Below are 17,932 nucleotides of genomic sequence, written 5' to 3' on the forward strand. Positions count from 1 at the left end.
TTTACATGTTTCACACCATAAAACAATAATCAGCTCGGTATATTTTATGATTTTCTCTGTGAAACACAAACTATAACCAGGATGTTTCCTCCTCTGTCTCCAGGTTCTTCCAGTGCGTCCAGACGCTGGTGGGCTGCGGTCTGTCCGGTCCCACGTCTCCTCTGGCGTTTGCGGAGTCGGTGCTCGGCGCCCTGAGGGGCAGCGCCGCCTCGGTGACCAACAAGGAGCAGCTGCTGAGGATGTGGAGCGTGATGGTCGCACCGCTCACCGACACCATCACACAGGTGGGAGGAGGGAGTTTTATACTTTTATAACAAGTTTATTTAATATATGAGATTATTTTGAAATGCAGTCTGATCACAAACTGATGCCTGGTTTATAAAGAGAAGGTTTGCATCACAATTATACAGAAAAACCTCTAATGCAGCAAACTGAAGGATCAATAACAGAGCAGCAGTTTTCTCATATACTGAATTATAAAACACAGTTTTCTTTATTTATTTGGTTCCACTGGTCACTGTCAAGGTTCACAACTTCTCTCAAATAGAAAAAGAAATGGAACAAATAATTATGTTAAAATGAAAATAACAACGTCTTGTGCCTGTGCTGTATTTAAATCATCAGTAAAACATTTTGATACAGTTACAAAAAAACTGTAGAAAAACTAAAAATGTTTTTTTAATCAGTTTGCTTTTATTTTGACAGTTTGATTTGTTGCTCTGTTTTGCATAAAGGTTTACAGATTATAAAATGTAACCTACAACAAATTGATCTACACACTGTGATCAAAACAGCTTCGGTAAATACGTATTTATGAATGCAATATTTGATTTTTGCTAATAAAAAGCCCTTTAAGGTAGAAATTACATCTCAAAAGTTATATTTTGGGGGGAGAATAAACAATTGTGACGAGATATTTGATCTCAGATGTTAGAGATGAGTCGATGTGATGACAGATTAATTAGATTATTGAGTTTAATCTTTAATCGTTCTCCATTTTCAGTCTAATGAGGTGAACCAGGGCGACGCTCTGGAGCACAACTTCAGCGCGATGCACTCTGCTCTGCTGTTTCCCGTCACTCACCTCCTGCCCGGAGCGCCGCTGCAGCAGGTGACGTCCGACCGTCCGTCCGTCTTCACATCTCGCTGCTGCATCTTCAACCTCTGTCTCTCGTCGTCGTTTAAAGAGTAAAATAACTCTGATCTCTTGTGTTTTTTTCTACTCTGCTCAGGCGGCTCAGAAGTCGATGTTGTCCACCTGGTCCAAGCTGTACAAGGTGTTCGCCCGCTGCTCGGCGCTGGTGGTCACGGCCGAGGAGAACATCTGCTGCGAGGAGCTGTGTGCAAAGATGACGTCGTCGGTCGACAAAGACGCCTTAAAGGTGAAGAGAGGCTTTTATTTCCTGTGTGGTGCAAACATTTAAAAAAAATCATGAATTGTGCAGGAAAGAAAATGTTTTAAAATTATTTTTCAGGGACGTTGCACAATGGACAGTTGCTCTAGAGTTAGCCAGCAGTTAATTAGAGTTTAGAGTTTATTTATTTAGCACACAAATTTCAATGGTGCAAGGAGGGAACGAAGCCGGTTGGCTTGTACATAGGTTCCACCCCTATAACAAATTATAGGGGTATTATAGACAAATTTCTATGGCTAACAAATAAACATAGAAAAAAAAAGAGATAAAGTGCATACATAATCAATGTTATATGAGCAAAATGAACAGAAATTAGAAAAAAATAAAGAGATAAAGTGCATCTGTCGTCCTGGTGCAGGCAAATAAAGAACAATTAAGACGGAATAAAAACATGACAATACATTATAAAAACCAGTGGAAAAAAATATCAATCAACCTTAAGCACAACAATATATTATATATGAATTTCATCTGTTCAGCAACAATGAATATAGATAGTAATCTGACCTAAACTGTAACAAGATATAAATATCAGAACAGATTTGATCCATCTTTCAATTTTATTTTGTAAAATAAAAAATTGAAGAATTACCTTTTTTTAATTTGAAAGGATGAAACCTCATGTTAAGGTTTTTTCAAAATAAAAGACAAAAAAAATGATGTGACAAATCTAGAAAAAAATTTCACATTTTTTTAAATTAACATTTGGAGGTTTAGATTTATTTTAATATGATTCTTTCAGAACATTGTGAATGTTTGTTTTTGTTGTGACACGTGGACTCTGTTTGATCCTCCAGGTTCCTTCGACGTTAAACGCCGTCTCCAGTCTCCTGCAGGTGGTGGTGGAGTGTGTCGACTTCTCTCCGTACACGCCTCAGTTTCAACAGAAGCTCAAGTGTAAGAAGTTCAACTTGTTGTTTCAGTCTTCAGAGAGACTTTTAAAGGGATAGTTCAACATTTTGGCAAACTGGCCCATTGCCATAATCCCTATAGTCACAGCAGTAGGTTCGTTGCAAGCTATTTTTAGAACGGCGGAGCAGAGCCGCGAGCTGCTCAGAGCTACGCTACGGAGGCTAATTGGATTTTTTGGTTTCCCTCATCAAACTCATCAAATACACAATCCAACAACTCCAAAACGCTCTGGTGGACAAGTTGTGAGCTGCACATTCACCACGCTATGAGATAATAACAGAACGTTACCAGACAGAGTTGTTTTAGAGGTAAATTCATGCAAAACCGCTGATGCGCGTTGCCTTCAGGGACAGTTTTTCATCAAGCAGTCTACAACTACAACTCTGTCTGGTAACGTTGTGTTATTATCTCATAGCGTGGTGAATGTGCAGGTCACAACTTGTCCACCAGAGCGTTTTGGAGTTGTTGGATTGTGTATTTGATGAGGGAAACCAAGAAATCCCATTAGCCTCTGAAGCGTAGCTCTGAGCAGCTCGCGGCTCTGCTCCACCGTTCTAAAAACAGCTTGCACCGACAATTAAAGGTAACGAACCTACTGCTAAGACTATAGCGATTATGGCAATGGGCCAATTTGCTAAAATGTTGAACTATCCCTTTTAAGTTAGATGTTCATGAAGAGTTCCCTGTGTCTGTCTCAGCTCCTCACACTCCGGTCAACTGGATGAAGAAGAAGAACAGGACTCTGGGGAACTTGTCGACCTTCCAGTCTCTGCTGGTCCAGTGCCTGGACGGTTACCTTGACGACCCCGAGGCTTCGTCCGAGGCCACGGGCGTCGCTCTGGTCTCCGTCCTCTCCGCCCTCTTCACCAACCTCGTCCTGGCCAACGCCGTCCGGGAGGCGCTGACCTCTCTGGTCCGGCCGCTCGCGCTCTTCTACAAACAGGCCGCCAGCGAGACGCCCACGTTCACCTCGCAGCTGCAGGCCAAGGTGCGTTCAATATCTACACGGTCACACATGAGTTAATTTGACTTGATTCTCTGGTTTTTCTTCTACTCTTGTGAAAAGAAACTGAATATTTAAAGTTGCAGTTTGTTGACAGGACGATTTTAATATCTACGGACATTTTAATAGACAAAATGAGGAATGGATTAGACTTTAAAAATGGCTGATTAATGAAGAATTGAAATAGTTTTAATGAGCTTTATCTACCTGTCAACATCAGATGTAACCCTTATTTTGATTTTAATAACTCTATTCATTTAGATTCAATTACATAGTAGCTTTAACTTAGTTTTTATTTCACTTTCAACATAAAAATAACCATATATTCACCTTGATATCTGCTGTTTTCTCAATTTTTGGACACAGTCATACTGACAAGGACATAATAACATTTAGGACAAAACAAAAGCAACAGAAACAACAATAACAAATGATTCATGATGAAATTAAAGGGGAAAACAGTAGCAAATGGGTGGATGAGATGTTTTAATGATGTAAATTGGATTCAAAATCTATTGTACTCATTGTACTAATGAACCCACCTTTTTAATAAATACATCATTTTGAAGGGAGTTTGTTTTGTTCCATCTGATGTACCGTAATTTCCGGACTATAAGCCGCTACTTTTTTCACAGGCTTTGAACCCTGCGCCTTATACAACGATGCGGCTAATTTATAGATTTTTACTGGCCAATGGCCTCCGGGGGGCGCTCTAGCAGGAAGCGCAAGTGAGACAGACATGTGGGGAAAGATTATGCGCCGAAGAAGACACTAGTTTTGAGTTTGGGTGCAATTCTAACCAGGCATGTTACTGTCGTGTTGGTGCCGTTCAGGCACAGTTTGAAAAAAAAGCAAGAGGAACTAAGCAGGATTTCTCCCGTGGCTCTGCTACATGTTTACCTTAATTAAAAAGCTCCGGAGTAATTGTGATGGTTAACTACATGAGTGAGAACGGAGGCTCTCTGTCTTCACCTGGCGTCTCACGGCTGAAAACCAACCTTGTTAGATCACTACAGCTGCTGCCCCGGTGTCCCAGCTCTCGTCTCTGCACACCGTGACACAAACGCGCTCCGTAACAAGTAGCTAATGTTTTGTTCATGACGGTTAAGACTACACAAACACACCCGCCGTAACATCGTATATGTTATGTAATGTTATCCACCGCTCCGTATTGATTTTTCGCCGGCTTCGTTGTCAACAAATGCACATGGCTGAGAGCAGCGTAACTGAAACAGCGGAAAAGCGAGCGGACTTGCATAGTTCCACATCTTCCGTGCACTGTCTTTCTGTGTAAATATCTCATGTTACAACATGAAAAACCTGCGGCTTATATTCAAGTGCGCCTTATATATGTACAAAATCTATTTTCTTTTAAAATTTAGCTGGTGCGGCTTATATTCAGGTGCGCTTAATAGTCCAGAATTTACGGTATTTAAACTTAGTGAATGCTCATCTTTCCTGATGGTCGTGTCCTCTGTGCTGCAGCTGGAGAAGCTCCTGGGTGACGTGCTCGGCTGCCTGCAGAGCCGCTCCACGTTGGCCTACGACAGCGACCTGCTGTCTCTGCTCTCTCCTCTGCTGTGTGAGGCGTTCCCACACAGGAACAAGCAGCTCCGCACCTCCGTCACCCACTTCTGGAACGCCACCTTCGCCAACTCGGTCGGCCTCACTTACCCCGAGGAGATCAGGTGAACGTTTAATTTTGGCTTTGGTGTAACTGCATCTGGTTCATCTGTTCTACTGGTCCCAATGGGTGAATCAGCTCCCTGGGTCCTTTTTTGGACATTCTTTCCATTTTTCTTCTTTGATTTGTTGATCATTTTGGCTGTGTTACAGCTGAAGGTTTGGATTTCTGCAAGAAAGTTTCTTTTTTTTTGACATTTTTTAAATCTAATGTCAGTTGCTCTTACATTGGCATTGCTGGTTGTTGTTATTAGAGTCTTGGATATGTCAAAAATTAGCATCAACATTGATTTCATTGCATGACTTTTTTTTTATGTGGTGTCAGATTTAAAGTTTTTTCACCCATTGGGAACCCTAGTGGCCAAAATTGGATGCACCAAAGAACTGCTATAAAATCATCATATATCAATATTTTTTTCTGCATAAATCTCCTAAGCCCCTTCAGCTCTGCTCAAAACTACCAAACATACAATCATTTTCAGAATTTTAACCCTTTAAATGCCAGTTTGAAGACTTAAAACAGGCATTTAAAGGGTTAAAATTCTGAAAATTATTGAATGTTTGGTAGTAATATTGATATATGATTTTATATCAGTTCTTTTGATGGTTCATCTTTGGACACGAGGGTCCCGAAAGGATGAAAGTTGGAGGAACCCCGTCATGAGTTCACCAATGTTTTCTCTCCTCGCAGACCGATCCTGAGCCAAGTGAAGCAGAAGATCCCGATCATTCTTCCGGGCTTCGAGGCCGTCACAGTTTCTGATGAGCTCAGTGGACAATATTCAGTGAGTTTCCACAAGTTACATACTTCACAGACAGGGTTCTTACGGATCCTTAAAAAGTCTTAAAAGGCATTGAATTCATTAATCTAAAATCAAGGCCTTAATTGGCATTAAAAATGTCTTAAATCAATTTTTCAAAAGTCTTAAAAATGTTAACACATGGTAAGTGGTATTTTATGGTTGTAATTAGTCTCAAATCTCAAAATAATTGGTAACATTCCGACATAGAGAAGTTAGTGGCGGCCGTCAACGCTAAATTTCTCACCGCCACCAGCTCCCGAGTCAGTGTTTTTTTTTTTTTTTTTTTTTGGGACTTTTTATGCATTTATTTTGAAAGGACAGCTGGAAAGAGACATAATCCAATGTTCATGTAGCAGTCACTTTACCTTGGATCACATAGGAAAGTGGGTAAAATTGTCCCTAACCCTATGTAATTGATGTGGTATTTTTTTTTTTGCATTTGTGTTTATTATAAAGTCGGTCTTAAATTTCATTTCAAGTGACTTTAAAAAAGTCTTAAAAAGTCTTAAATTTAACTTGGCTTAAGCTGTAGGAACCCTGCACAGATGTCTCCGCTGTCTTTCTGTGTGTTGTGTTGTTGTCACACATGTTCTCACTGTTGGGCCGATTGTTTCGTCCTGCAGAGTGAGAGTTCCCAGATGGAGACCAAGCTGAGCGGGATGCCTGTGTCGTCCGTGGGGAAGAGGGATTCGCTGCTGGGAAAAGTTCCCGAGCTGAAGGACAAGAGCTCGGCAAAAAGCTCCAAACCAGTGTCTGTGAGTCTGAGCCCTGTGAATCATTCACCATAAAGTGGATCAGTATGTTTGTAACACAGTTCCCAAACAACAACAACATCACAGGAGCAGCGAGGATTTATAGCAGGACTGTTTTTACTAGATGTTTTAAGAAGGAAAACTTGGACTGTATGGTGACAACTTGGCTTCTCATGGAAGAGGAGGTGCTAAGTGTCCCACAGCTGACTCATGGGTGGGGGACAGATATATTTAAGTGGTTTTTAAAAGTGTAGGGAATGAAAACAAATGATTAAGAAGAGGAAATGTACATATTTAATGAGTAGCTGTAAGCAGATGTGTGTATCGGTCAGGTATGTACAGTATGTAGGTGATTCTGTGGTTCGATCTTTGATTGGTCGACAAAACGAGGGAAATCAGAAGCAGGGGGTTTGTCTTGCACAATAAAAAAAGTACACATGTAAAAGATTTATGGATGTGGTAATGTAAGACGCCTCGGACACTGAGGATTTGCTGATTTCTTAGTAGGAACATCTGGCAGAGCAACCGGGAAATCATAAATCTCCAGTTGTTCTAGCACTATCGGCAAAATGTAGCTGAAAAAAAACAAACTGTCATCATGTGAATGTAATGGTTTCATAAGTCAGAAAGTCTCCCGAGGCTTGTTTGATTTCTCTTTTGGCTACGCCAAGGGATACGCCAACATTTTTTCTCGTGTCTTGCCTCACTCCCGAGTCCATGACCAGCAGATAGACACCATCCTTTCGACTGTGGATGGTGATTCGACTACCTCGATGTAGCTAGCTTGAACCAAAAGAAACCGTCTTTGCTTGAACCCTCCGTTTTGACCGATCTCGTCCCGTTATCGGCATTTGACCGCTCAAGATGCCTTACCGGAGAGTTTTGTCAGCTCTGAGACGAAGATCGGCCCGCCGGTTTCCGTTTAGAGTTGCTGAAGAGTTTCTCTGATGACTTTAGGTGGAGGCAGGCTAACACTACCCATACACTTCCAGCGTTTGAGCTAAGCTAATTACGGGCGATACGGCTCTATCTCCCTTGTTACTGCATGCACAGTCAAAAGGATGGTGTCTATCTGCTGGTCATGGACTCGGGAGTGAGGCAAGACACGTAAAAAAAAAATGTTGGCGTATCCCTTTAATTACTCATCATTCAACCATTATACAATTGATTTTCATTGCGTTTCGCTCCACAGACAAAGCTGGACTTCGGTTCTCCCAAGCCTCCTCGCAGAGAGGCTCTGGAGGAAGAGGCCTCCATCGACTTCGTCTTCATCCCTCCTGAGACGAAGCAGCGAGTTTTGACCGAGCACCAGAAAGAAGTGAAGAGGACTAAAAGGTCAGATTTATCTGCTGTGATAAAGACACTGTGTGCATCCGTAGCGGTGTTTGTCCATTTGTGTGACGCTGATGTTGTCCAATCACAGGATCGACATCCCGGCCATGTACAACAACCTGGACGCTTCTCTGGACACGACGGTCTTCTCTCAGTACACTCAGAGCCAAGAGGACTCTCTGTGAGTTCTGGCCTTCTGCTACTAGAATCAGGATAAATCCCAGCTCTCTCATTTAAAAACAAAAAACAAAAAAGATTCACATAACAAACTGTTTCTTTCCCACAGGGACAAACTGCCAGCAGCACAGGCGGACAAGGTCAACGGAGAGGCTTCTGGCGAGGTAATGAAACGCACACCTTCATCACGGGCCAAAGAAAAGAGGCAGAGACTTCACTGGGGGCTGTTTTTCTCCTTTTCTCATTCTGCCAAAGAGACCACGAATCAAACAAGATCTCTTTGTGTATTATTACTGTAAGCACTAAATAGGCATCGCAAGCCACATGGGTTTCTGGCCCAACTGCAACGGGGGGTTGTTTGGTTTATCACTGGTAAAAAAGAAAAGAAAAGAAAGAAAAAGCCTAAGACAGAGATTGTTTGGCGCATTAATAGAGGCCATGGCAGGATTGTACCGGCTCAGTCCATTTTAGATTCATTTTATCCTGACGTCCAACACAGAATTCACAATGAGATGCTTTTGTCTGGGTCTGCGTTGGGCTCAGTAGCTCAGATGTTTCTGAACAAACCACAAACCTCCCCAGATCCTCATGGGGGGTCCTGAGCAGTTTCCAGGGCCAGATGTTTAATCACTCCAGTGTGTATCAGGGCTGCGGCACAATCTCCGTCCAATTGGAGATTCCCACAATACCCCCCATGAGGTGCCCAAGAGGCATCCTTATCAGATGGGCTTTGTTCTTATATTAGGCAATTGTTTGAACATTGGCAGCAATTCCTTTTTATTGTTACAGTGCATTAAAAACATTGGCAGCATTTCCTTTTTATTGTTACAGTGCATTAAAAACAAAAGGGAAATTTACATTTTGTTTTGCATCTTAAGTACAAAAAATGCCTTGGCATCATACACTCTGTCCAAAAACAAAAAGTCACACACTCTAAAAACTGCCTTTAGCTTTGATTACAGCATGCATTTGCTATGGCATCGTTTCAGTAAGCTTTTGCAATGTCACAACATTTATTTCCATCCAGAGTTGTATTAATTTTTCAAAGATTCTCAATGGGGTTCAGGTCTAGACACATTTCTTCCTGGAAGATGACGTTTCCCACTCTCCTTCCAGGTTTTAATAATGCGTTGGACAGTTCTTAACCCAATGTTAGTAGTCTCAAAAATCTCCTTGTTTTATTTCCTTGATGCCAATAATTTGACCCTTCTGAAACGGATGAACATCTTCACCACGACCACAGGATGTGTCTTTGGACATGGTATCAGTTAGAGTTAGATAAGTTGAAACATAGCTGAAAACATAATCATCCATGTAGTAATTATCCAATGGGAGGCTCTTGCCTATTAACTTAGTTAAATCCAAGTGGTGACTTGTATTTTGGATGGGCAGTGTATCTTCATGTTGTGTAGCGGTGAGTTTTTACAACAGTGTTTAAAAACATATGCACTCTGAAACTGTAGAGACAAAAGCAACCTTGAATAGTTTCCCATTAAAAAGCTTCTTACGTCACCTGATTTTGGTTTCTTCCAGGTTCCTGAGGAAAATGTGGAAAATGAAGAAGACCTTGAAATTCTGTCAAAAGCAACTCAAGACTATGCCAGCCCCAAAGAAGGAAGTGACATGGCGGAAAACCATCAGAAGGAGGAAATGATCCCAGAGTCGACGGATGTTTCCATGGAGGATGACGCCAAAAATCAGAGTAAAGCGGAAGACGTGATTCCTGTGTCGGCAGATGTTTCCATGGAGGATGATGCAAAGACCGGTCAAATAGCAGGAGACAAGGATGCGCAGGCTAAAGAAGGCTCGAGTCCTGACGTCTCCAGCTCTTCCGATCTGATCCTAGGGACTCCTCAGAAACCCAACAGTCGCCGTCAGTCCTTTATCACTCTGGAGAAGTATACGGAGGGGAAGTCTTCCAGTCCCAGCAGCGCCTCTAAGTTCACAGGTCCCCTCACGAAGACCTCCAACAGCCAGGAATCCGGTAACGGCAGCAAGACGTCTTCTCCAGCCTCCCAGACATCCAGTGGTCCAAACTCTCAGGGCTCGCAGGTCCCGTCGGATCCTGTCAGCAATATGGCCGAGTCCCCTCGAAGACCAAAAGACTCGGGGGTGAGTAGCAAGCCGGTTAGACTGACTGAGAGGCTACCCAGTGACACAACAGAGGACGAGGATGTTATCCCAGGCACCCAGATTGAAATGCAAAGGAAGGAGAGTTCACAAAAGCCTGAACCGTCAGAGGAAATGAATACATTGAGTCAGGAAGAGGAACTGGATGATTCTCAATCCTCTTTGTCTCAGACTTCTGAACCCAGGCGGTCCGGACGCTCCAGGGTCCGACCCATGCTGCCCGGAGAGACCTCAGAGGATCGGGAAGACAAATACACACCGAGCAAAAGGAAACGTTCCGGAGAGGCACCTAAAAGTGATTCCCAGAAGTCGAGCCCAGAACAAAGCAGACCAAACACTAGGAGTAAGCAGGCTGCCGAGGAGGACGGCAGCAGAGACAGGTTGCGGACGAGGGCTCAGAGGGAAAAGGGCGAATCGAGCCAAACCAACTCACAGGGGAGAGCGTACAAGAAGGTCAAACTGTACAGTGGTTCAGACGAGTTCCTCGATAAACCCGAATCCAGAAGGAGAAGCACCAGAGACTCCAGCCAAAGTGACCTTCTGTCAGACTCTCAGTCTGATTACGATAGTCAGTCGCAGAGCAGACGTGGCCGGCGGAGTAAGGCATCGTTAGAGACTGAGGTGAAGGCGGGACCGAAGAAAAAGGTTTCGCCTGAGAAGGAACAGTCGAGTCAAACGGCCTCACAAGAGCTTGAGGAACAGACTGAAAAGGATAACGAGCTAAAGAAAGACTCCCAGGTGATCACTCCTTCCCCTCAAACTGCTGCTGACAGGTCGCAAGAGTTTGAAGTTGAAGAACAGACTGAAAAAAATGACGATAAGCCAAAGACGGATTCTCAAGTAGCCTCTTCTAAAATTGGTACCCAATCCCAAGAGTTTGATCTTGTAGAAAAGACCGAAGATGAAATGAAAGATTCATCGATGGTCTCTACTGAGCCTCAAGATGGACCAGATGTGACAAACATGCTGCCAACATCTGAATCAGAGGTCAAAGATGAACAGAAGACAAAAGAAGGTACAGATAGCAACCTCAGTCAAGAGGACTCCCAAGTGAACACACCATCACCTTCTGATAGCCAATCGCTGCGGCGATCTGGCACCAAACTCAGTCAAGAGGACTCCCAAGTGAACACACCATCACCTTCTGATAGCCAATCGCTGCGGCGATCTGGCACCAAACTCAGTCAAGAGGACTCCCAAGTCAGCACACCTTCACTTTCTGATAGCCAATCGCTGCGGCGATCTGGACGAAGCAAAGCAGTGGAGTCTGAAGACAAAAGTGACAGTAAGGACTCATCGTCGCGAAGGCAGAGTCGGTCTAACTCTCAGACAGTTGGTCAGGCAGAAGTCAGGACAGGAGGGAGGACCAGAAGAAGCAAACTACACGAAGAGCTGTCAAAAACGAGTCCTAGTTCGACCCCAGAGAGTTCGCAGTCATTAGACGATGCTGGATCAACAGAGAACTCCCAAGGTAGGGGCAGATACTCAAGACGAAGGTCTTCTCAAGTAGTTGCCAGTGCGGAGTCTTCAGGGTCCGAGTCCCCAGAGACCAGAGAAAATCTCCCGATGCCCAAAAAGAGAGGGAAGAAACCTAAAGCTTTGCGTCCAAGTCCTCTCACTATCGTATCTAAAGGAGACAGAATCAGTAACGATGTGGTTAGTGATGTCGCCAATGATTCTCAAAACGCAGATACACAAAACTTAGAGGCTAATACAGCAGCAGATTTTGATGAATCACAGGAAAGCCAAGACTTGGAAAGTTCTGAATTTCCCCAAGTCGCCCAAGTCGTGGGTGACGATGAGGAGCAAAGTAACAAAGAGTCTCCAATGGAGGTAGAGGTTGATGCTGTCGAAGCTGTGGATGCTGTTGCATTAGATAAAACTGAGGCTGACGTTGTCAAAGTTGTTGATGCCGTTACATTAGACAAAACTGAGGTTGACGACACAAAGATGGTCAGTTCGTCACCTTGCAAGACGCTGCAGGAGGGAGACTCTGACACGGACATTGATGATGCCTCGCCACAAGAGACGAAGGATAGGGACTTGGAATCAGCTGCAGTCGAGAATGAAGAGATTCAGAAAGAGTTGCCTAGTGAACCGTCTGCTGTTGATGCTCTGGAGCCCCCTGGTGAGACAACAGAGAAACCTCAGGAGTCCTCAGAGGACAAAGCTGAAGAAGTTTCTGAAACTGCTGACAAAGCTGAAGAAGTTTCTGAAGCTGTCGACAAAGCTGAAGAAGTTTCTGAAATTGCTGACAAAGCTGAAGAAGTTTCTGAAACTGTCGACAAAGCTGAAGAAGTTTCTGAAATTGCTGACAAAGCTGAAGAAGTTTCTGAAACTGTCGACAAAGCTGAAGAAGTTTCTGAAACTGTCGACAAAGCTGAAGAAGTTTCTGAAACTGTCGACAAAGCTGACGAAGTTTCTGAAATTGCTGACAAAGCTGAAGAAGTTTCTGAAGCTGTTGACAGTGTTAAAGAAAGTGAAAAAGACTTGTCGGAATCGACCCATGAAGAACACCCAGTCACTCCAGATGGCGATTGTACCTCAAGTTCACCAAACCAGGTAGAGCGTCCGAATATCGTAGATGAGATTCCAAAGGAGGATGAACAACAGTCTACCTCAGAACAGCATCCAGAGGACGAGATCGAACCTCAACAGGACGGCGATAAAGACGGCGACACCCAACAGACAACAGAGCGTCAGGATGAGGAGAAATCTGACGACGATGTGGCTGTAAATTTGGACGCTGCGCTGACCGATCTTTGTGCTGCTTCGGCGCCGGCGCGAGACTCTGCCTTGGACGACGTTTTCCTCGATTCCCCAGTGAAGCAGAAAGACCTGGAGGCGGTCATGGCGTTGGACCTCGGCCAGAGCCCGAGCACCGGCCGAACCAGAGGAACCTGGTCTCCGTCGGCCTCCCCCTCCACCAGCATCCTGAAGAAGTGTCAGAAGAGACCGCTAGAAGAAGACACTCCCTCGCCTCTTGTCAAAGTAAGAGACGATACCTCAACCTGTTAAAAATGCATGTTCCGCCATTAACGGGATAGTTCACCCAAAATTGAAATTTCACTCATTATCTACTCACCCTCATGTGGACTAAGGGCTGGGAGAAGTTTCAGAGTCCTCCGTGGCTTCTCTGAGTTGCAGGGGGTCTCGGCGTAGCAGTGCATGTCCATATAACGGTTGCAAATGGATACCAACTGTCTTCGTAACAAAAAGACACACCAAACAACATCCAAATACCTCCATGCTGCTCGTATGTAATGTCCGTCTTGTATTGAAGCCCCGTAATGAGAAATTGCCCCTAAGTCTATATTTCAAGCTTGTTTTGTAGTGGAAGCTTCTTTTGGGGACAATTTCGCATTTCGGGGCTTCAATACAAGATGGACATTACATACAAGCAGCATGGAGGTATTTGGATGTTTTTTGGTGTGTCTTTTTGTTACGAAGACAGTTGGTATCCATTTGCACCCGTATATGGACATGCACTGCTACGCCGAGACCCCCTGCAACTCAGAGAAGCCACGGAGGACTCTGAAACTTCTCCCAGCCCTTAGTTGACATGAGGGTGAGTAGATAATGAGTGAAATTTCAATTTTGGGTGAACTATCCCTTTAAAACCTGTAGCACTCACTTCATTTTTCTAACTTTACAGTCCCGACGTGTGTCTTTTGCCAATCCGATCCAACGGCAGGAAACTGCAGACGACATCGACCGTCGCAGCCCCGCTGTCAGGACCAGCTCCCCCAGGAGACCCAAAATGAGCAACATCCCGCAACCCAAGGTATGAATTAATGTTTCAGATCCACATGATGAAACCCTTTTTTTTTCTCCTGCAAAGTATCTGGTTTTAACTGAACATGACTCTTATTCGCTCTTTATCCTAGTACGTCACTACTCCAACGAAGGGCTTGTTGATCCTCAGCCCAAGAAATCTGCGAAGTCCAGGTTACAAGAGCTCCAAGAAATGCCTGGTACGACAAATAAACCAACGCTTGTTATGTTGTCACCATTGGTTTGGAGGGTGGTAGGAACCTCTGAGGGCTCAGCTGACAAACAGTGTTGGTGAAGCATCTTGGTTAATTTGTAGTTGTGTTTCTAGCCAGATGTCTGATATCTGCTCTCCTTAAGGCTTGGTCCTAATGACAGTGGCAAAGGATTTAACCGAGCTGTAGTTGAGTTGGGAATACCTGAAGGACCCTGTACAGTGACTCGTGGTTCCCACTTGTCCTGGAAAATGGTTGACCAATTTTCCAGTCATGGAGAACACTTGGAAAATAGGAAAAAAAGTCAAATGTCCTGGAAAAGCTTCAGTTGTCCTGGAAAATGATTTACCACATCAGCTACCAGAGCTCTATTTGCCATTTTCAGACCTCACTAAGGATTTATTTTCTAAAAAAGTGCCTAGTGAGAAAACTAGAGACTTTGAGTTGATGAGTGTTTCCAGTATTGGACCCTATGTTTGTGGTGTTCTATGATAAATTCATAGACATTTCTAAGCATGTACTGTAAGAGATTATTGTATAACTAAATCAGACTTCTGGGGCTGGGAGAGGAAGAAACATAGAAACAAAAATCTACAAAATAAGGTACAACTGTCGAAAAGAACACTTCTCCAAAGCATGAACGGGACAGACGATGTATAATAGCATATCTGTCAGACTGGAGCTGCTGAAAATGTCCTGGAGAAGTCCTGGAAAATGATTTCAAGAAAAGAGTGGGAACCCTGGTGACTGTTTATTCATTACTTTCTAAGAAACCTTTAAAAGGGAATAACTGGAGGTAGAACTGCTCCCTTGTGATGCTAGTAAAAGCTAATGTACCCCTGAGCTGTAAACCTCAAGCCAGAGCTACAGATGTCTGCTGGAGATACGACTCTGAAGTCAGAACAATCCTTAGACAATAGTTTTCACCTCTTTGTACCTGTAAACACACTTTTGATGTGTAAAATCTGGGCCCTGCACCTTTTTTTTTAAAGTGAATTGTTTGATAAACATCTGAGGCTGCAACCTGCTTCACCACACAACTGTTCATGTGATTCATCCTTTGTTGTATGAAGCTTTAAATTTAAGACCTTTTTTTTTACTATTTTTTCCCCTCTAGATTTCTGAGATGAGCCAGGAGCCTCGGCCCGTGCCCAGAGACTGCATCTATCCTCCTCTGGTCGGCTGCTCGACACCTGTAGAAGCTGTGCTGCCTCAGATATCCTCCAACATGTGGTGAGCGAAGCATGGACATTGGTGAAAGTTTTGTTTATTCTAATGTTTCTCCTTTAAATCTACATAACGCTTCAATGAAAACAAGTTATTTTTCTATGATCTCCTCAGGTCTCGTGGGTTCGGGCAGCTCGTTCGAGCCAGAAACATCAAAACGGTTGGTGACCTCAGCGCTCTGACGCCGTCTGAAGTCAAAACTCTGCCGATTCGCTCCCCAAAGATCTCCAATGTGAAGAAGGCACTCAAGAGTTATGAACAGCAGGTACGTCGGCTACGAGGTGAAGGAAGCTCAGATTTAGGAGTTGAACTTGTTTTTTTTATTTTTATTTTGACATCTGAACTAATGTCTTCTAGCGTAAAGGTCGAGGCGGAGACGATCTGAAGAGTTTCGATGAAATGGAGATGATGACCTCTGAACTGGAGGAGACCAGCGCTACTCAAAACCAGGACGAAGAGGATAAGACGTCCGCCGAGACGCTGGGTGTGTAGAGACTGGGGGATTTTTTTTCACATTTGAAAACTGAACGTGTTGAAGTGTCGTCTCTAACGGTGCCTTTACATGCACCCATGAGCTCTGTACTTGAGTTGGACGTCTCGTCAGAATTTGGTCCTTGTCCCAGTTTACATGCAACATAACAGGGAAAATCAAATAATTGACGGTGGCCGTTCTCAACTAGAGTTCCCGACCAGGCTGAAAATATATACAAATGACTCTGTTCATGTCGGACCACGGGCTTCCCTTTTTTTATATAAAATACATCAACTTCCTGGTTGCTCTGTGTGAAATGCTCTGAATCAGAGCTGATGCATCGGCCCAGTTGCCTTTTTTTCGCTGCCGTCTCTACTGTTGTGAAGTAGGGCTGTCACTCTCCCCCCCCCCCCAAATCAGAGTCGAATTTCTAATGCTTCTTATGTTAAATATTTGAATAATATTCAGGTTTTTATTACATTATAAACACACACACACAACACCAGAGCAATAAGAAAACATCTTGCTGAAATGTCGGATAAAAATCGTGCAGCGTCGGTCGCCACCGTCACGTGATATTGTCAACAGACCAGCGTGAAGAAAGGAGATTATAAATGGAAACGGACATGTGGCGTTAAATTTATGGGCTGTAGGGGCGGTTTGGCTCAGTTGGTGGAGCGCCCGCCCCATGTGTTGGGGCTGTGCTCCTCAGTCCTCACTGCAGGCGACCCCGGTTCGGGTCCTGCGCCAGGCGGTCCTGTCCTGCATGTCATTCCCCCCCTCTCTGCCTCCCATTTCCTGTCTGTCTCAACTATCCTGTCAATTAAAGGTGTACAGAAAAGAAAATTGAATTTGAGCCCACTTTGGGTCATAAAATTAGTGTAATAACTCATCTTTCAGACGATGTAGGCCAAACTTTGTGCAAAATTCTATTTTTGAGTAAATCCGGGATGAAAGTGTGTATTTTTTTTTTCGCATTGGATAATGCAGGCGCACGGATTATACGTCAGCCTGTACACGATTCACCAGCCACTGATATTGGATCCGTAATCCGTCATTCAAACGTCTGAGACACACACACACACGGAGCTCGGTCTCGCCCCAAGCTTTGAATATCCCGCCCGCTCGATAACGACCAATCAAATTCGTTTTCCTCACTCGGGTAAACTCGTGTTGCAGCTCGTGACAACTCGGCGCGACAAACAGGACAAACGGCCATTTCTGTACACCTTTTAAAGGCGAAAAAGCCCCTAAAAAAATGTAAAAAAAAAACGTATGGGCGGTAAAAAACCCGTTGATGTTTTTTATTGATAAACCGAGCGCCGTCCAGCGGATCGAGACACTTGAAGAAGTTTACAAAGTACGAGTAGATTATTACTGTGCATCTTATCCGGGCCGCCACAACTAAATGTATATAGCAGAAACCCTGTTGGATACAATATAATAGTTGTGATTTCTAGCTCTGCTGACATCTTGTAAACGATGCCGAACGTTGCGATGCACAGCGTTGATTTGCGTCGTTGCTGAAGGCGCACACGTGTTGTCCAGTTTCAGTGAGATTAAGACAAAGATAGAAAATCAGTTTCCAATCACATTATCTGAGTGTTTTAGTCAGATCTGGAGAAGTCCAGTCTCAGTCGGCAGTTATAGTCGGATTAAAGCAGAAGTAAGCGATCCGGTGGTTCTGGCTAACTTTCTGTCAGCCGATGGAGTTAGCAGTCTCCGCCCTCGTCCCTACGTCACCACATTCAGGCGCATCCCTTGGCTGCACACACAGAGAGGACCGCCCCTTTATGCTGTTCTCTCTCCTCATTGGATAAAAACTGTAGGATACAAGGAAAGTTTTCTCCTCGGCTCAGAGCAGAACAGAGTGACTGACAGACCCGTGTTTCAGACCAAACACTCTATAAAAGTGATTGCTGTCGGAAGATATAACTATTTAAGACTTATATTAAAGCAGAAGTAAGTGATATATTTGTGTTAATATAAGTCTTAAATAGTTATATCTTCCGACAGCAATCACTTACATAGAGTGTTTGG

General features: G+C 43.9%; 2 protein-coding genes across 2 annotated transcripts in view; both read left to right on the top strand.

Annotated features, from left to right (window-relative positions):
* itgb5 (integrin, beta 5) overlaps positions 1-17,932 on the top strand; it is a 168,599-nt gene that overhangs the window by 120,071 nt on the left and 30,596 nt on the right. The gene's annotated exons all lie outside the window — the stretch shown is intronic.
* Positions 1-17,932, top strand: part of rif1 (replication timing regulatory factor 1) — a 33,408-nt gene that overhangs the window by 14,058 nt on the left and 1,418 nt on the right. The window contains exons 19-35 of the mRNA XM_083997030.1: positions 104-284; positions 1,004-1,111; positions 1,233-1,382; positions 2,213-2,312; positions 3,026-3,315; positions 4,816-5,018; positions 5,705-5,798; positions 6,440-6,571; positions 7,761-7,903; positions 7,992-8,081; positions 8,187-8,241; positions 9,611-13,198; positions 13,863-13,991; positions 14,095-14,181; positions 15,311-15,426; positions 15,535-15,685; positions 15,778-15,904. Of these exons, the coding sequence (XP_083853156.1) occupies positions 104-284; positions 1,004-1,111; positions 1,233-1,382; positions 2,213-2,312; positions 3,026-3,315; positions 4,816-5,018; positions 5,705-5,798; positions 6,440-6,571; positions 7,761-7,903; positions 7,992-8,081; positions 8,187-8,241; positions 9,611-13,198; positions 13,863-13,991; positions 14,095-14,181; positions 15,311-15,426; positions 15,535-15,685; positions 15,778-15,904 (5,744 nt within the window). The remainder of the gene's footprint in view (positions 1-103; positions 285-1,003; positions 1,112-1,232; positions 1,383-2,212; positions 2,313-3,025; positions 3,316-4,815; positions 5,019-5,704; positions 5,799-6,439; positions 6,572-7,760; positions 7,904-7,991; positions 8,082-8,186; positions 8,242-9,610; positions 13,199-13,862; positions 13,992-14,094; positions 14,182-15,310; positions 15,427-15,534; positions 15,686-15,777; positions 15,905-17,932) is intronic.

The sequence above is a fragment of the Trachurus trachurus genome, assembly GCF_905171665.1.
Source record: "Trachurus trachurus genome assembly, chromosome: 21".
NCBI classification, from domain to species: Eukaryota; Metazoa; Chordata; class Actinopteri; order Carangiformes; family Carangidae; genus Trachurus; species Trachurus trachurus.